At 32.1% G+C, this 19,367-nt stretch overlaps 2 protein-coding genes across 5 annotated transcripts; one reads left to right on the forward strand and one right to left on the reverse strand.

Annotated features, from left to right (window-relative positions):
* Window positions 1-302: 302 nt before the first annotated feature.
* LOC132724440 (transmembrane 6 superfamily member 1-like) lies at window positions 303-8,469 on the reverse strand. 2 transcript variants are annotated; one of them, XM_060709300.1, is made up of 9 exons: window positions 8,334-8,469; window positions 7,391-7,605; window positions 6,610-6,811; window positions 6,124-6,206; window positions 5,460-5,572; window positions 3,232-3,330; window positions 2,457-2,549; window positions 1,259-1,378; window positions 303-651 (listed from the first exon to the last, which is right to left on the reverse strand). In XM_060709300.1, the coding sequence occupies exons 2-9, from the start codon at window positions 7,578-7,580 to the stop codon at window positions 463-465; spliced, it is 1,089 nt and encodes a 362-aa protein (XP_060565283.1). In that variant the 5' UTR covers window positions 7,581-7,605; window positions 8,334-8,469; the 3' UTR covers window positions 303-462. The 2 variants fall into 2 exon arrangements, with proteins under 2 accessions (XP_060565283.1, XP_060565284.1); XM_060709301.1 differs by lacking the exon at window positions 8,334-8,469 and adding an exon at window positions 7,835-7,948.
* Window positions 8,470-8,500: 31 nt separating this feature from the next.
* Window positions 8,501-17,169, forward strand: LOC132724438 (leucine-rich repeat-containing protein 28-like). Of its 3 annotated transcripts, none has more exons than XM_060709297.1 (8): window positions 8,501-8,593; window positions 8,922-9,195; window positions 10,099-10,136; window positions 10,595-10,770; window positions 11,422-11,628; window positions 14,727-14,832; window positions 15,343-15,518; window positions 15,939-17,169. In XM_060709297.1, the coding sequence occupies exons 2-8, from the start codon at window positions 9,022-9,024 to the stop codon at window positions 16,154-16,156; spliced, it is 1,095 nt and encodes a 364-aa protein (XP_060565280.1). In that variant the 5' UTR covers window positions 8,501-8,593; window positions 8,922-9,021; the 3' UTR covers window positions 16,157-17,169. The 3 variants fall into 3 exon arrangements, with proteins under 3 accessions (XP_060565280.1, XP_060565282.1, XP_060565279.1); XM_060709299.1 differs by having other exon boundaries at window positions 8,510-8,593; window positions 8,931-9,195; XM_060709296.1 differs by having other exon boundaries at window positions 8,515-8,589.
* The last annotated feature ends 2,198 nt before the right edge of the window (window positions 17,170-19,367 follow it).

The raw sequence follows: 19,367 nt of genomic DNA on the forward strand, positions 1-19,367 counted from the left end.
ACACACTTAAACTATGCTGGTCGTCCTTTCCTACTTTGTACAGCTATTTCCCTCAGCTTTAGACAGAATATTGGCAGCTGGTCTGCTCCGAGAAAAAGTGAGAAGTTGTCTCTACAGTTAAAATGTATTCTATGTATAAAAACTTCCCTCCTTATTTGTCATAAAGTAAAAGCAGAATATCTTACAATACTGTAGAAAATAAAAACAAAACTAGAATCACTGAATTAACAAGGTTTATCTGGCTTAAGTTTATTTGGCAATATATAAGCTAAAACATAAAATTGACTTGGGGGTTAATGGTTAACTGGCAAGAAATAAGCCTAGTAAAATACATATCATTGACGTTTTGGGGGTTAATTGGCAAGATAAAAGCTAAATTATAAAACTGATTAGATACATGTATAAGGTAATTATATAAAACTATCATGTAGTCAATAAGTCACAGAACTATAACAATAGTTTTTAATGTGATTTCTTGTGACTGTTGCTTTTCTTCCCAGATAAATTTTGCCGAAGAGCAAACAATATAGGCATTATAAACAATAATATGTTTAACAACCAGAATATTTGTTGTGAATGAGCTTGTGACGGCACCCGAAACTCCGCCTCTGTTCTTGGATGTATACTTCCACCTATATGTGAAAACTGACCCTGAAAAATAAAGAAAAGTTATTGATTCATGTTACTGCAATCATGCACATTCAAAGAAAATATAATAAGACTTGCTTGTCAATTATTAAATCTCGTAACTTTTGATCTCATACCTGTGAGCTAGCTGTCTTAATTTATAAGCATTGGGTAAGAAATTCATTAAAATACTAGGCCTCTTATAGAACTGTGAGAAAGGAAGGATCTTTTAAAATTATTCAATAAATTGTAATGAGGGAAGCATACATTACATGATATAATCAAAAACAAAGGTGGGAGTCTGTGGCTGAGTGGTTATGGGCATTCAAACCACTTGCCCCTCACCACTGTAGGTTCAGAGTCTTGCTAGAGTCTCCCTATTCTTTCATGTGAGAAAATTATCCAGCTAGCTTATGGAAAGGATGGTGGTTCTACTCAGATGCCCTTTCGTGCCTGAAATAGTGTACAGTGGCACCTGAGGTCGAAGTTCTCCACCAGTAAAGCTGGAAAGTCGCCATATGACCTATACTGTGCTGGTGTAATGTAAAACCCAATAAAAAACAAACAAACAAAGGTTAGAAATATTTAAAGGATTCTAAGCTTATTGAGAAATTCTCAACTTGAGAATTACCTGAGCAGCAGCCCCAGCATACAACAAAGCCCAGTCGGACATCCACACCTGACCTGGGTTCAATAACCCATAGATTGCACTCGCATAATATGGCACAAAGTACATCAAGTAAACTATCAGCTGTTATAACATAATGAATCACATGTACAGAGGCATATAGTTACTTTGCAGGGCCGGCAAAATCAGATTTTGACAATGACTTGTTCATAGATATAAATCTTGAAAATTTCTACTTGTCCATAACTCAGTACAGGCTGTTGGACAACCTGGGTGATACAGACAATTGATTTTGCCGTTCCTGCTTTGTAATTACTAATTATGATAAACATGTATTTATACTTCTTGTATATGATTTGAAAAGTGTCAATTACAAAATAAATCCAAATATTTTTTAATGTTTTTATTTACAATGATAATATTTATACACATTAGTTTTCACAACAAGTCTAACTGGTATGTAACTAAACAAGAGTCATTTTGATTGCATTAAAGATATTTGCCAAAATGATTTAATTACAATTTGTTCAAAAATCACAAATCATTAAATCTAGTCATCCATATTCTGTTCTATTTTACTGTAATAAAATATCCTTTGAAGCAATTAACTTGTTCTAGTTTCAGGCAGCATGCTTTTTTTACAACTACAAAATTTATCTACATTTGTATTGAAATGAAAATGGGTTTGCCTGCTTAGGTCAACAGAGAAAGCATCTGATTTGTAATCGTGGGATGGCTGGTTCGATCCCCAGGCAAGGCAAAATTTCTCTGTGAGAATTGATGTACGACATTGACTATAATGGCCATTTGTCTCTCACTGCTGATTAAGAAATTGTGTTAGAGAAGTTGTTGTCACTTGTAGAGAAATTGGTAATTATTGGTTAGTTATCCAGGAAAGCTGGTTAGTTGGATCTACTTTCAGGATATGGCGACAAATGCGTAACATTTGTTTATACATTTAGGAGCAAAAAGAAACCAGCATACATCAAGTCTTATGTTAGAACTTGCACTGACTTATGTCCTAGTAATTTGGTTACTTTACTTTCACTGACAAAATCATTTTCATATAGTGAGGATAATTAAAGTCTCAGTGTTTTAATACATAAATATATTGTATCGTTCATGTACAATAACAGAAATGAGAAATTAAGACTGTATAATCCGGAGATATAGATATTTACCTGTAACAGTTTATACCTACCTGAACTTTAGGGTAAGCAAATGGACTGTTGATATAAGGTTCATGATCCTCTAAATATTCTACAAGTATATCCTCCTGACCTCCTAATGCAATCTGTTCAAATCATAGTTATATAATTAAAACATTTAAATTATACCGGGCAGGGAAAATGAGTTCAGTCAATTTGATCTTAAAGAAACTTAAACAGAGTAATATTTGCTCAATTATAATGAAAACTTGAAGCTTTTCTGAAACCACTTTCAAGTCTACTTCCTGTGCCTAACCAGTATTTGTGTCATTTGCGACTCCATGATTTTCCTGGGTTGACACTGAACATGACAAGTTGAAAGATGTAATATCAATTTTAAATGTTTGTGTACAGGCTTATAAAGCTGTTTTCTGTTGTCTTCTAAACAAAATTATTTAGTAATAATAACTAATATTATTAAATTTTCTGTACATATTTGCTAATTTACTGTAAATGAACCAAAATAAGCATTATGTATATACAACTAAATTATAAAATTTAGTTTCTAAGTTTTGACATCAGTCCAGGAGAACCTGCAGACAGAAATCTTATTGTTTCTCAACTCCATTAAAAGTATTAATGTGACTATTTCCAATAATTTCAAATTTTTCAGACATCAGAATCTCAGTCATCTGATAGAATAATAGTGTAGACTGCTTTATTCCTGAATTATCTTAATTCTATTCACATCTAAAATATGACCATATAAATGTACCATAAAACTGAAATAAATCAACTTGTTATATAGACAACTTGGCATTAACTTACTGATCCTCTCAACAGATCCACTATTGTAGCATAGAGGAAGTAAACAATAAACAAAATATCCAGTGGTCTCTTCCATATACTAGATCCTCTATCTGCACACTGAAATACAAGTATATATATCGCCACAGTGCAGTAATGGGTTAACTTCTTGTATGATTTAATAGAAGTTAACCTGTTACTGAACTAAGTTGACAATATCATGAATTAGATGTATCGAATAGATTGTCATCTACTTTTTAATATTTTAAAAGAAAACAACAGAAAAGCAATATATGAAATTTTCTGTAGGCATACATTTGCTGAAACTTCTAATACAAACAAGAACCGGTTGAACCGGGTGATGCTCCCCGAGAAGGTTCTAGACACAGGAAAGTATAAAAAAAATGAACAAAGGGCAAAAACTCCAAAATTAGGCAAAGCAGAGTTATGTTTTTTTGCACTGCACTTCTATTCAATGAGATCTATCTATCTATATAAAGTTTCCTGATGATATCAGAGTTATGTCCCGGGTAAAAGTCAAAGTGTAAAAATGAACAAAGGGCAATAACTCCAAAATTAGACCAGGCTTTGTTTAGGTTCTTTAAGCATTGCAGTTCTATCCAATTATATCTAGCTACCTACAAAGTTTCATGTTGATATCTCATAGTTTTAAAGTAATGTCCAGGACAAAAGTCAAAAAGTAAAAATAAACAAAGGGCAATTACTTCAAAATAAGGCAAGGCAGAGTAATGATTTATAAGCACTGCACTTCCACCCAATGAGACCTATCTATGTACAAAGATTCATGTTGATATCTCTTATAATTTTAGAGTAATGTCCCAGACAAAGTTCAAAGTGTCAAAATGAACAAAGGGCAATAACTCCAAAAGTAGGCAAGACAGTGTTACAGTTCTTGTGCACTGCAAACTTACTCAATGAGATCTATCTACCTACAAAGTTTCATGTTGATACCTCTTATACATTAAGAGTTATGACCCGGACAAGGTTCAAAGTGTAAAAATAAAGAAAGGGGGATAATTCAAAAATTAGGCAAGGCAGAGTTAAGGTTCTTGTTCACTGCACACCTACTCAATGAGATCTATCTACCTACAAAGTTTCATGTTGATACCTCTTATACTTTTAGAGTTATATCCCGGACAAAGTTCAAAGTGTAAAATAAACAAAGGGGAATAATTCAAAAATCAGGCAAGGCAGAGTTACGGTTCTTGTGCATTGCACACCTACTCAATGAGATCTATCTACCTACAAAGTTCCATGTTGATACCTCTTATACTTTTAGAGTTATGTCCAGGACAAAGTTCAAAGTGTAAAAAAAACAAAGGGGGATAATTCAAAAATTAGGCTAGGCAGAGTTACGGTTCTTGTGCACTGCACACCTACTCAATGAGATCTATCTACCTACAAAATTTCATGTTGATACCTCTTATACTTTTAGAGTAATGTCCCGGACAAATTTCAAAGTGTAAAATAAACAAAGGGGGGTAATTCAAAAATTAGGCAAGGCAGAGTTACGGTTCTTATGCACTGCACACCTACTCAATGAGATCTATCTACCTACAAAGTTTCATGTTGATACCTCTTATACTTTTAGAGTTATGTCCCGGACAAAGTTCAAAGTGTAAAATAAACAAAGGGGGATAATTCAAAAATTAGGCAAGGCAGAGTTACGGTTCTTGTGCACTGCACACCTACTCAATGAGATCTATCTACCTACAAAGTTTCATGTTGATACCTCTTATACTTTTAGAGTTATGTCCCGGACAAAGTTCAAAGTGTAAAAATAAACAAAGGGGAATAATTCAAAAGTTAGGCAAGGCAGAGTTACGGTTCTTGTGCACTGCACACCTACTCAATGAGATCTATCTACCTACAAAGTTTCATGTTGATACCTCTTGTTGTTTCAAAGTTATGTCCCGGACAAGAAAAGGGGACGGAAAGACGGACGGACGGACGGACAAGGCGGCGACTATATGCTCCCCCGAAATGTTTTCAGGGAGCATAAAAACTCTGAGTAGGCCTTTATCACCCATCTAAGTTAAATGACAAACAGATAAAATTAGTTTCCAAGTGAAGTATAAGTTCTTTTTGATCCAAGGGCCTTTACATTCCTACCTACCAAATAACTTAGTTTGGGGCATTTTGAGTTCGGAAATTTTTAAGTATATATATGTAACAAATGTGATCCCAAGGTCAGAGATTTTTCTGGCAGTTGTTAGCAACAAATATACCTGTGAATCTAATGTTGTTGGCTGACGTGACTTCAGGAGTCTGAAGGCAATCCACACAGGAACAAACAAGTATGGAAGATTCAATAGAATTGCAACTTTGACACCAAATTTTCCTGTAATATGAAAATGCAGCAAGTACACTTGTTAAATTTACAACATCTTGATGTTGTTAAAAGTAATAAAACATATCATACAAGTATATCAACACTTGAGGACAATAAAAGCTCAATCAAAGAATTTCTTAGTGTCATTATATGTAATTGTACTATAAGAAAAGTCTCATAATTAAGGTCTTATATTTTAAGGTCTGTTCTGTTTTTTTTTTGTTTTATAGAGAACTGTTCAATAACTGAACTATTTAGGGGATAAGATGTGTAAGCAACAGATAGCTCAGTTGGTACAGCCACAGAACGGCATTCCAAGGGTCCTGGTTCCAGTCAGGCTGCACATTTTCCTCACCCTATGACACATCAAATCAAACTTATGTAAACTATAAAATCTGTATCATTGCAGAATATAAATGTATCATTCCTGATATAAAACTTTTTGTTTACATATCAACCATATTCTTTTCAAATTAACTTGATTATAAAATTCATGTGAGAGTTTAAATCACAAATACAGCAACTTTTAAGGCACATGTACATACAAACAACTATAATACCTATAACACTGCCAGGAACCAGTACCAACAAACTGTTTATGATGGAACCAGACCAAAACAATCCAACTTTTCTGTAACTCCATCTGTGTACAAACATAACGGTCATTTTATATTATAATTTTATATTTTACATGATATCAATAATCTAATATACTGGTAGTACATAAACTGTAAAGTTCTAAACATTTGCTTTTCAAAACTTGGAAAACTGATCATTTAAGTCATTGATCTGAAAATTGAGCCAACTATATATGGTAGACTTATGCAACTTCTAGTATGTATTACTATAAGATGAGAACCAAACCCAATCTAAATACATGTATTTGTTATACTTACAAACAGTTTATAAATTGTAAGTTTGCCTGATGCACCGTTAGCTATACTGTCTTATTTAACAAAGAAACACTTACAAAATTGTACATTTGTCTAAAATATAAGTGAAAAACAAGTTATAACCAAAACTACAAATTACTACAATAACTTTACCCTTTTGATATTGCATATAACATCCACAAACATATTCCATAGTGAACCGTACCATCCCAGTAATTGATCATGGTTCCATATGGTGTCCATAGATAGGGTTCCCCATCTTTCAGATAAAATGTCATCACCTCCGGTATTAAACCATCGGCCTCCAGGGCAATAATAAGGTCGATTATACTACTGAACATGAAAAGACCCATTACTGAAACATAAGAAAAGACCCATTACTGAAACATAAGAAAAGACCCATTACTGAAACATAAGAAAAGATCCATTACTGAAACATAAGAAAAGACCCATAACTGAAACATAAATATAAACATATTATTTACAAGTAACATATTTTATATTTTCATCAGTTTACTTTCAGTTATAAAAGAATTTAAGCCAGTTCTTGTGGCACCTGCATATATTCTAAAACATAGATCTTGATATTCATTAATTTTCTCACTTAAAAAATATTACCACAATATAATATTTATAATTATCTTAAAATTATGATATCTTATTTATGATGTATGGTCATAAATATGTTATTAACATTTCGAGGGGTAACCACAAAACTGTTGTAAATCTCTGAGTCTTCTTTATTTCATATAAGTTACAACAGTTCTGCATTAACACTCAATTAGTTAAAGTCTAAAATCATGAAGTATATTGTTTTAATTACCATATGATTTATAAACTCTGGTTACTTCTTTTTATGATGTATGGTAATAAATATGTAATTAACATTTGTATAAGTCAGAAATCATGCAATACATATTGTATATTGTTTTACCATATAGGATAAACTCTGGTTTCTTCATACGCCTCACAAGAAGAAAGGGAACCAGCACAATCAATGACAACACTACCATCCCAACAACTAATATCACTACTGGTTCCTGCATCCATTGTTGAGTGTTTAGAATATAACACAGGGGAAATGGTATCAACGAAATGAGGAATATAACAACTAATGCTGACATGGTTCTGCTTAATACTGATCTCTATCTGAAAATAACATAAAAATGTTTAAACATTATGATCCACTTCATAATTATTACAACAAAGTGGATTGTGGTGAATCTAACAGAAATTTTCCCTTCATTTTCAATAGAAAATCTTACATACATCATGATATCTCCCAGTTTAAGAGTAAATATTTTATGCTCAATACCCAATTCCATTACAGCACTGCATACAATTAATGCCCTCTTTCCATGTAAAATGGTTGATTTACCTAGAATTACTTCAGTGAAACCAGTAACCTGCAATATGTGTAGCTGTGTAGTATAAATCCGACAGAAAGAACACAATACTGTATCTCAAGGCGGAGTACGTTTACAATTCCATGACATGGAATTGTAAACGTACTCCGCCTTGAGATACAGTATTGTGTATGCACTACATTACATGTATATGTAGTCCAACTACATGATGTAGTTGGACTACATATACATGTAATGTAGTGCATACACATACATAGAATTTTCCACATGTATAAAATAATGAGTGATTTACCTCGACTTATTCAATCCGGGAATGCATTGAAACTGGGACTGTATCTTCTATCCCAGATTGAAATAATCAACCTGTGAAATATATGTACATGTAATCAAAGCACTGGTGATAGTCCAAAGTCTGATACATGTATTTATTAAATTCTTACACGTGTAGATAATAATCATAAGCATTTTGTCATATTGAATTTCATAAAAAACAGTAAAATCATTATTTACCTCTGATATAAGAGCTATACAATAAAGTAATATCCCAAGTCTTGTAGTTTTACGTGCAATTTTTTCAAGCACGGTAATTTGTCAATCTCAGTTGACATATGGCGGGTAAAACAAGTACTCTTCAATTCTTCAATTCCATATCCGCTTTCACTTTCAGTAGTGATGTGTGTTTTTTTGGTGTTTTTTTCTTTTACAGTGTTTACTCAAAGAGATATCAGTTTATCGTTATATATAGGAGTGACAACAGAGCTATGACGTAGGTAAGCTTTGAAAAACGGAAGTAAAAAAAAAAGAAGAATTATATGCTTTAGATTTTTTGACCAGTTTTGTGTTTTAGTTTATCAGTTATTTTGATATTTCTCAGTTGATTGTTATTGCTATAATACGAATCAAGTTTTATTGTCATAAACAACTTTATTTTATCTTTGATCTCATTATTATTGTGCTTCATATGTCATTTAACATGACCTTTGATTGGAAATAAAAGTTATTCATTTCAATTCTATTCTATTCTATTTTATTCAGTGTGTGTTTAGAAAAAAAAAGTAAATGTTTGATGTATAAAATTGCCATTCGTTTTATTTACAGTAATTTCAGTAAAGGATATATCTGGATAGAAAGGTTACTACGTGTATATGTGTACCTGTTTTTGAATAACATTTGGTGTTGACAAGGTTAGTTGTTGATCATGTATGTTGATATCACAGACCAAGTTTATGAACTATACCAAGATGATGAGATTTGTTCAGTGCTACAACTTAACTACAATCACATAAATGAATTAACAGATGATGACATGAATTCCAAAACCTTCAAGAATGCAAAATGCTTGTATTTAAAGAGGAACAACATCAAAACTTTGGTGAGAATTCATTAATGTAGGATATGGCATTCAAAGTATGTGTGTACAGGATTCCACTTATACTTGTTATAGGGACTTATATATGGTCATTTCTTTTGTTATTTTATTATGTGGATTAGAGGGCCATTGCCAAAGATCTATGCTTCCATATACCCATATTGCCTTATACTCCATTTTCCATACTCTTCAAATAGCTCTAGATTGCATTGCCTTATTTTCCGTATTGCCTTATTTTCCGTATTGCCTTATTTTCTGTATTGCCATACTTCCTTTGCTGTACTTTCCATATTATAGTACTCCCCATATTGCCATATTTTCCTTATTGTCATACTCACCATTTTGCTATACTCACCATATTGCCATACTCTTCTTATTACCATACTCACCGTATTGCCATACTCACCATTTTGCCATACTACCCATATTGCAATACTGCCTTTATTGCAATACTCACCATATTGCCATACTCACCATATTGTCATACTCCCCATATTGCCCATATTGCCATACTCCCCATATTTCCCATATTGCCATACTCCCCATATTGCCACACCCCCTTTTGCAATACTTCTCCTTTGCTATTCCTTCAATACTGCCATACTCCCCATATTGCCATACTTTCCTTATTGTCATACTCTCCCATCTGCTGCATTACTTAGCAACCAGAATTCTGATTCTGAAAATTTTGAAGCAAATTAATTGGACAAACTGGCATTTATCAAAATATTGTGTAAATTTTTGAAACAAAATCTGCAATCAAATTACTCTTCAATTGTAGTTCAGTAAACTTGAATAACTAGTTTAGTTATAAAATGATGTGATATCAAGGATACTGTGTTTAGGTATTTAAAGTTCTGAATGCAAAGATTGTCAAATGAATTTATAGTTCTTTTGTTATTTCAGCCAAAGAGCATAAATTTAATGATAGCACTGACACAATTGTAAGTATTTTAAGCCTTACATTTTATTTTAATTCATTCTAAAATCATTTAAATTATTGCTAAATTCTAAGAGCCATATTTTTTTTAATTTAAAGTGTAGTAAGCATTTTATAGTATATCAATTCTTATCATTGTTTAAGGCATATTTATGGCAGCAATTGTATTTATTGTTTAAGGCATATTGAAGGCAACAATTGTTGTCGTTGTTTAAGGCATATTGAAGGCAACACTTATTTTTGTTTAAGGCATATTGAAGGCAACAATTTATCATTGTTTAAAGCATATTGAAGGCAACAATTGTAATCATTCATGTTTAAGGCATATTGAAGGCAACAATTTATCATTGTTTAAGGCATATTGAAGGCAACAATTGCTATCATCATTTAAGGCATATTGAAAGCAACAATTTATCATTGTTTAAGTCATATTGAAGGCAACAATTGTTATCATTGTTTAAGGCATATAGAAGGCAACAATTTATCTAGTCTACCAGATGAGATTGGTGATTTAAAGTTACTGGAAGTGCTCAATGTTGTATCTAATGGTTTGACAAGCATACCAACTAGTATTGGTGGACTGAAATGTCTTAAAAAGCTTCAGATATCTATGAACAAAATAAGATGCCTTCCAAATGGTAAGTTATGATTATACATTATAGATACAAGGGTTAATGAGGTGTGTCACCGTGTGTAACATAGTACACTTTATCTAAAAAATGAAACAAAGACCATGTAATAATATGAAGACATGGTTGATATAGAAATCTGTATGCACTGCATGTTGAGGGTTCAAATCCTGTCAGGTCTCAACTTGGGCTTCTTTTTTGTGAAGTAACTGTCCAGCTAGTTTACAGAGTCTGTGGTTCTACTCAGATACCAAATGATGTCTGAAAAAGGAAGGTAGCTGAGGTTTTCCTCCATTAATTAAATTGAAAGTTGCAGTGTCATCTTAACTGTAATGATGTAACTTAAAACCAAAAAGTTAGATATAATTATAAGGAAATTTAAAAGAAAAAGATTAAGCTAATTTCAGTGCTATTTTAAAGCTTTTAAATGCCAGGCCATTTGTTGCAATTGTAAACTGGTTGGCTTAAACAATTAGGATAATTCATTATAAAGTAATAATGCAATAAACTTTCTCTCATGATTATACCAAAACTGTTGCTACCAACAGTCAATAAAATTTAATGGTTTATTTTTTCATAACTATTAGAGTAAAACTAAATACCAATGACCTTGCACTTACTACCATTGACCTTGAAATGACCTTGACCTTTTTATTACAGAAATTGGAAACTTACAGTGTTTGGAGACATTGGAGGCTTCTAGTAATAATTTGTTTAGTGTACCAGTCAGTCTTATAAACTGTACACAACTAAAACTGCTAGCTCTTGATAAGAATAAGTTGAAGTTGTTTCCAAGGCAACTATGCAGATTGAAGAAACTTACAGAACTTTCTTTAGCCGGAAACCAGTTGGAATATCTTCCACCAAGTAAGTTGTGAATTATGTATAAAAAATAGGTATGTGTATTAAGCATCATTATTATGCTTAGAGGTAGAGGTCGTAGATCCTGGACTCTCTGATTCAAGTGGAAATATCTTACGTGACCATTTTGCTGTTACATTTGATGTCAAAGCCTCAAAACCTGCACCGGTACGGAAATTGGTTTCTTACAGAAAACTTCGCGCAATTGACATTGATTCTTTTCGAGATGACATACGGAAAATGGAATTCTTCAACAAAGAGTGTATCCCTTCTGACATAGATGGTTTTATGATGGAGTATTCAGACAGTCTAACCTCTATTTTGGATAAACATGCTCCGATGATTAACAAGACTATTACATTGAGACCTGCTTGTCCGTGGTATACAGAGCAACTCCACGAAGCCAAACATGAAAAACGTAAACTGGAACGGAAATGGCGTGAAACTAAACTTACAATAGACCATCAGATCTACAGAACACACTGTTCTAGTGTGAACAATATGTTAAAACAAGCTCGTGTAGAATACTATACAAGTAAAATAGAGTCTTGTGGCAATGATCATAAAAGTCTATCTAAGATTACCAAAGGTCTACTTGGAGATACAAATGAAGTGATTCTACCATTTGATTCATCTTCAGAGCGCCTTGCCCAGAAATTCAGTGACTTCTTTATCGGAAAGATTGAAACAATAAGGAATAACATACGTTCTCAAACACAATCGGTACCTGATAATGTAGATATGGAATCTGAATATACGGGTGTCAAATATACTGTGTTTGCTCCAACCACAGAGCAAGAAGTAAAAGCATTGATTAAAAAATCAGCCACCAAATCCTGTGAGTTAGATCCCATTCCGACATGGCTGTTAAAAGAATGCCTAGATGAACTAACACCAGTGATAACGAGTTTTATAAACGTGTCCTTGGATGCTGCTTATGTACCAAAAATGTTCAACACTTCACGAATAAGACCACTTCTAAAGAAACCAAATCTAGATCCTAACGAACTGAAAAACTATAGGCCTGTGTCTAACTTGCCATTCCTGTCTAAAATCTTGGAAAAGGTCGTTGACGTACGAATTGAGAGCCATCTGAAGACAAATAATCTACACGAGGTCAACCAATCTGCTTATTGCAAGTTCCATTCGCCCGAGACTGCATTGTTAAAAGTTCAAAATGACATTCTACGGTCTTTGGATAATAACAATGTGACTATTCTCGTGATGCTTGATTTGTCTGCTGCTTTTGATACAATTGATCACGGAACGCTCCTTCGCCGCCTTGAACGACACTTTGGAATTACAGGCAAGCCACTCGCATGGATGACGTCATACCTGACCGACCGATACCAGACTGTATGCATAAACAACAAACTATCACAGCCAGTCCACGTGGAGTACAGTGTGCCTCAAGGGTCTGTCCTGGGACCCAAGAGCTATGTGATGTATACGAAACCTGTCGGAGAAATCTGCCGTAAACATGATCTAAACAACCATTTCTTCGCAGATGACTCACAACTCTATCTATCCTTCAAACCAGTGACTAATATTTCAATTCAGGAGAATATAAACCGTATTGAAAGATGTCTTGAAGATATTGTAAGTTGGATGAATGCCAACATGCTGAAGCTAAACGGCGACAAAACAGAGTTGATCATCTTCTCATCTGAACATAACGCACAACCTGTTTCAGATGTTACAGTAACAGTCGACGGTTCGAAAATTAGCCAATCATCTAGTGTGCGCAATCTTGGTGCATTTCTTGACTCGAACATGAGGATGGAACAACATGTAAATAATGTCTGTAGGAACTGTTATGCACAATTAAGACAAATCGGTCACATCAGACCCTATCTTACTGTTAAAGCAACCAAATCTCTAGTAAATTCACTTGTTACTTCTAGATTAGACTACTGTAATGCACTGTTATATGGAGTCTCTAAGCAGTCAATGACCAAGTTACAACATGTTCAAAATACAGCAGCTAGAATTGTGACCAAAACACTCAAATATGACCACATAACACCTATCTTACGTGACCTTCACTGGCTTCCGGTAGAGTATCGGGTCGAATATAAAATTTTGACATATACATATAAATCCCTCATCGATCAATCACCAGCCTATATAAAAGACATGATAGACGTGTACATCCCAGTCAGAAATCTGAGGTCCCAGAATAACTCAATGACATTAGTTGTGCCTAAATCTCGGACAGTACGATATGGTGACAGGTGCTTCCAGACAGCCGCAGCGAAATTATGGAACTCGTTACCACCTGACATTAGAGACTGTAATACCTTGCCATGTTTTAAGAGAGCTCTCAAAACACATTATTTCATAAAGTTCTATGGACGTTAGTTCATAAATCATCATACATGTACTACTTATGCTATATTATCAGTGTTAATTTTAATTGAGCCTTGATTTTAAACTAAATGTGTTTGTATTTCTTACCATCCTTTACTGGTTTTAGATTATCATTATTGTTTAATAGATTTACTTAATTAATGTTGTACATTATGTCTTATATATATATATGATTATGTTTTATCGGATTTATGTAAAGCACTCTTGAACATTTATTATTTATGAAAAGAGTGCTATAGAAATGTGGTATATAATAATAATAATAATAATTATTTATAGAAATTAGATTGTGGACAGATCTAGTGTATGGACAATGTAATGTTTCAAACTTGTGCAGTATAATTATTGTCTTGAAAGTCTTTAATTATCATGCTAGTGTAGTCCAAGTGCACATAAATATGTTCATGCTAATTAAAGACTAGAATTAATGCAAGAAAAAAATGTGGTACAATTTTTCAAAATATTTCCATAGACTAAGTTATTTTGATGCATTTTTGTTGAAGTTCATAGATTGAATACATGTGAAACAATTCTGGTGAAATGTTTCCATGAACTACGATAATATGATATTTATTTCTGGCATATATGTTGAAATTCATTGACTGAAACATTTGCATTTTAATGACTAAAATAATATGATTAATGATATTTGTAGCGTAATAACTTTATTAAATTGGCAATACATCGTATATTTTATTTGTATGGTATTAATTGAAAATATAATTTATTTGCAGTAATATTTCATGACCTGTCATCATTATGTAATCTTGTGATAGACCAGAATCCTCTGGTAACAGCGTACCCACCACATCCGGGAAATATTGAGATCAGTCACTTTGGGTAAATATATAATACTATGTATATTTACATTTATAGTGTAATGTGTATAACTGTAAAATCAGAAATTTTCACAAGGGCTTAAATTTAGCTAATTTCTAGAATTGAAGATTTCTAAGTATCATGTAAATTTAACAGAACTCTAAGTTCAAATCCTCGGCAACTAGCCCCCAAATTTTTTTTTTCTGATTTGTCAGTTTTTTTGCTAGAATATTCAAAGACTTATTTTACTCACTACAGTTTATGTTTTTGCGTGCAAGTTGGTTTCTCGAAAATTACTGAAGGGAATTGATTGAAACTTGTTCTCTTCAATTATCTAACATGATAGGCACATGTCAGGCTCATGTCCTAAAACTTTTGAATTACCTTTCGAAAGAATTATGCCCCTTTCCTTACTGTAAAGTGTTGTAAATAATTAAGCATGCCGTTTTAGGGACAGCACATGTTCTGTTATCAGTGTAGCCTGAATTTATACTCCTCATTCTAACTTCATATTGTATTCATATGTTACAGAATATCTCGCATAGATGGTAGGGATAGGGAGAGATTTCAACATTTGATCATCCAAGGAAAGACAATTTCTATGCCTGAAGAATTTTCTGAGTTGTGTAGACCAGGAAAGAGTAGTGTCCCCTGTCTTCAGGAACTAACTCTGAGGTCACTTCATGCAAAAGTGGATTTACAGTCTGGTAAAAATTTTACATTATGTTATAAACATGCGCTTTGATGTTTTTAATGTTATTGTTAAAATAACTGCACATCAAAGAGTTTTCTGAAATTATCATTTAAACAGGTACATATTAGTTAATTCTTTAGAAAAAAATTTGAAGGGAGACAACTAATACATAAATGATTTTTAAGCCAAACATAGTTACTCCCCTTAGTTAATTTTCATTGGCTTCTATGAATAAGATATAATTAATTGGTAAAGACAATTTTTCATATTTTCATGTTACCCAACTGTCTGAAAATATTTTTGTTCATGTACAGACCAGCATAAACTTATATAATATAATGGATTATTTTGTGTTTACTGATGTTACAAAATACAGAAATTTCTGAACACCTGATAAGTGCAATATATATATTAGTATTATGATATATTTCAGGTATCTTAGGAGACCTGTTATCTGCTGATCTTGTGGACACTGTTATGTTTCCTACCGGCCTGTGTCATCATTGTAGAAAAACATTGTTTATATCTGCATTCCCAGTTATATACAAAGAAAATAACACTACATTACTTACATCAGCTTTCTGCTGTTCTGTCAAGTGTATTGTGTATCATGATTTCAAACAAGATACATTACTGTATCCACCAAGCTGATGGGTGGAGTAATATGAAGGAAAACACCTAGCTGATGTCTGATGGGTGGGGTTATGGAACCGTAAAACAGGGTGCTCATTGTTTAACAATAGACTAACATTGTGATATGATGAATATGAATATTGATATAATTTGTGTAAGCGTGTAGAAATTGTGATATGTTTGATATGTAAACTTTGTGTAAGCGTGTAGAAATTGTAATATGTTTGATATGTAAACTTTGTGTAAGCGTGTAGAAATTGTGATATGTTTGATATGTAAACTTTGTGTAAGCGTGTAGAAATTGTAATATGTTTGATATGTAAACTTTGTGTAAGCGTGTAGAAATTGTGATATGTTTGATATGTAAACTTTGTGTAAGCATGTAGAAATTGTGATATGTTTGATATGTAAACTTTGTGTAAGCGTGTAGAAATTGTGATATGTTTGATAATTTATTGTTTTGTTAAATGGGATTATGTTTCTAAGAATTGTTCTGTTATTTGATAAAAACTGTTTTCAGACAAGCATTGACATTTTTATAGTCAGATTTATATGTTATTTTGTTTTAAAGTTATAAAACTGTTGTTAATTACAATAGGACTTATCAATCTTGAAGGTTTGTTGGCATTAGATTGAATACTTGTATTATACTGTTTTCCGTCCTAAACATTTTAGTTTTTACACTCATTTTGATCTTAATAACATTTATAAAACTTTTATAAAGATTTAGAGGGAAAATTTCAACAGCTAACTGTTGAGACCATGATCAGTGCAGGCTCATACACTGATTGCATGGGTGGAACTAGGTGCTGCATAAATATCACGGGTTCAGTATGATACTGTAGGATTAGTGGTCTTTCAATGTATGTATATATATATATAATTCCATAAACAATGTATATTTAGATTTTAGTTGTTTAAAGTGCCTTTTGCTTAATTGGTATTTATACAGACCAAAGTAATTTTATTATATTCAGAAATTTTAATTGTTTCTATAAAAGAGGTGGACAATAAAAAAGAACTCAATAGTATCAGTTTATTATGTATTTAGTAGACAGTTATAATACAATAATACTAAAATGATCTCAAAATTATGCAAAAACATGTCGCAAATGTGAAACAAACAAGATTATAAATAACAAACAAGAACCTGAGTCGCAACAAAAAATGTAACAAGTACAAAAATGACAAAATAAAGAGCTCCCTAGTGGACATTCCTGACAGCTAAGTTTACAAGATTGCAATATAAGATTGTAACATATATCTTTTACGTTGATACAAGTTTTCTTTCTTCATTCAAAATAATTAATTGTACATCTATAAATTCCATATCATTCTGTTGCCATATTTTAACGCTAAAATGCATATTATTTTCACACAAAACTAATGCTTTTATTTTCAGTAACATTATTTTAACGTCATTTGTTTATAATTCAAGACGGAACATGAAAGCACATATTAACAGACTGTTGTAACAATTTTAATTCATCATAATGTTGCTGTAAGTTTAATTTAACCAATTAATATGATTGTTTATTTATATGAGTCATTTTAAAATCTTATTATAATATTTATTAAAAAAAAATATTTACCTAATGCCAGAATGACTAAAGGGAGATAACAATATTTCAATTCTAATTTCAAACTCCTTGCAGCAGTTGCTTCCCCTGATCAGTACAGTACTTTAGATTTCACTTCACCTTTCTTTCACTTCATCATACACTTTATAAATTAAGAACAAAATTTATAGAAATAATGAAAAATAATATTTCTTAGAAATAAAGAATTACCTTTTGTAACATGATATACTTGAGGTCAGAGCATTTTTATCATGATGGAAGTAGTTTAAGTATCATAAAGTAACTGATGCCAGAATGTTTCTCTTATTTAACATTGTATTATAGATACTGACTTATACAAAAGTGTTTCAAATGAAACATAAACAAAAATCATAATAATTTTTTACATCCTTTATTATTAACTCGTAATCCTATAATATTCAATAATTTTGGACATGGGCAAGAAGTGTAAAAGTTTATTCTGTAGGGTGATAAATAAACAACAAAATATGTGAATAAAGACCTTCTTGTAAATACAAGTATAAATTCACTTATCAGAAATATTTATCCCTTAATTCATTCCCTGGTCACAAATTAACAAAATAAAGATAACAATCAATTTGATTTCAGTATTTAAAGACATTATAACAAAAATAATGTTTATAAGCAGAGATTTTATTTATCATTGAAAGAAAAATTGTATTTTTTCATCTGAATAAATGTGACTATTTATTTTTCATGCTTCACATGAACTGTTTCATAACAAAATCAGACAGATTGTGTGTAAACATCTAAAATTTCCTCTTATTTAAAAATGGATGAATTTTCATTATGCTTATTATTCAAAGTGATACATGCATTTATCAATATCTGTCTGTTTCCAGTACTCTATGTCCTTAAATAAAACTTCACAAAAAAACAAATCCAAATAAATCTTAAAGTTAACTCATATAAGGTTGTTCTTAAAAAAAAAACACCAAAGAATGTTTGTTGGTTTTGTCTTAAACATGAAAAATAAAATAGACTCATGTTTCAGGAAATTTCTTAAAATACAAGTGAAAGTTTCGACTACAATATATAAACTTGGTAAAATACAGCTGCAATAACTGACTTAATTTCAATTTGGAATTTTTACTTTGTTAGCTTCAGAAATAATAATAATACCTTACTACTTGGTATAAACAGCCTACACTACAGGTTCTAGTTAAGACTGCCAGAATTTGAAGGCAAGCACTGCCCTATACTGACATCAAAATAAATGAGAGACCTATCAATATTGCTACAACGGTCCAGAATTACCAAGGATAAGCACCCTCAAACATTTTACAATAAAACTTGAGTATAATTTGAAATTCATGAATACTTGCAAAAACAAGTAGAACCTCTTTTTTATTGACATTTTTTGACTGTATAGACATATATTGCACAAATTATTCCTACAGAAAAAACTTCAAAGGATACTGACTAACTTAATATATGGCATTATGATGTAAAGTCCTCATTCATTTCTTGCACTTCTTTAATCACCCAAATCCCCTCAAAACTACCATCATGCTGGGATGTAACTACCATCAATCTGTGATAGAACACCACAAGTCTATGATATTTCAGTACTACCATTGTGAGATGCAACTACCAACATTACTTCCATCATTCTATGAAAGAACTAC

Source organism: Ruditapes philippinarum, unplaced genomic scaffold, assembly GCF_026571515.1.
Source record: "Ruditapes philippinarum isolate M1 unplaced genomic scaffold, ASM2657151v2 ctg10644_1_1_1_1, whole genome shotgun sequence".
Taxonomy (NCBI): domain Eukaryota; kingdom Metazoa; phylum Mollusca; class Bivalvia; order Venerida; family Veneridae; genus Ruditapes; species Ruditapes philippinarum.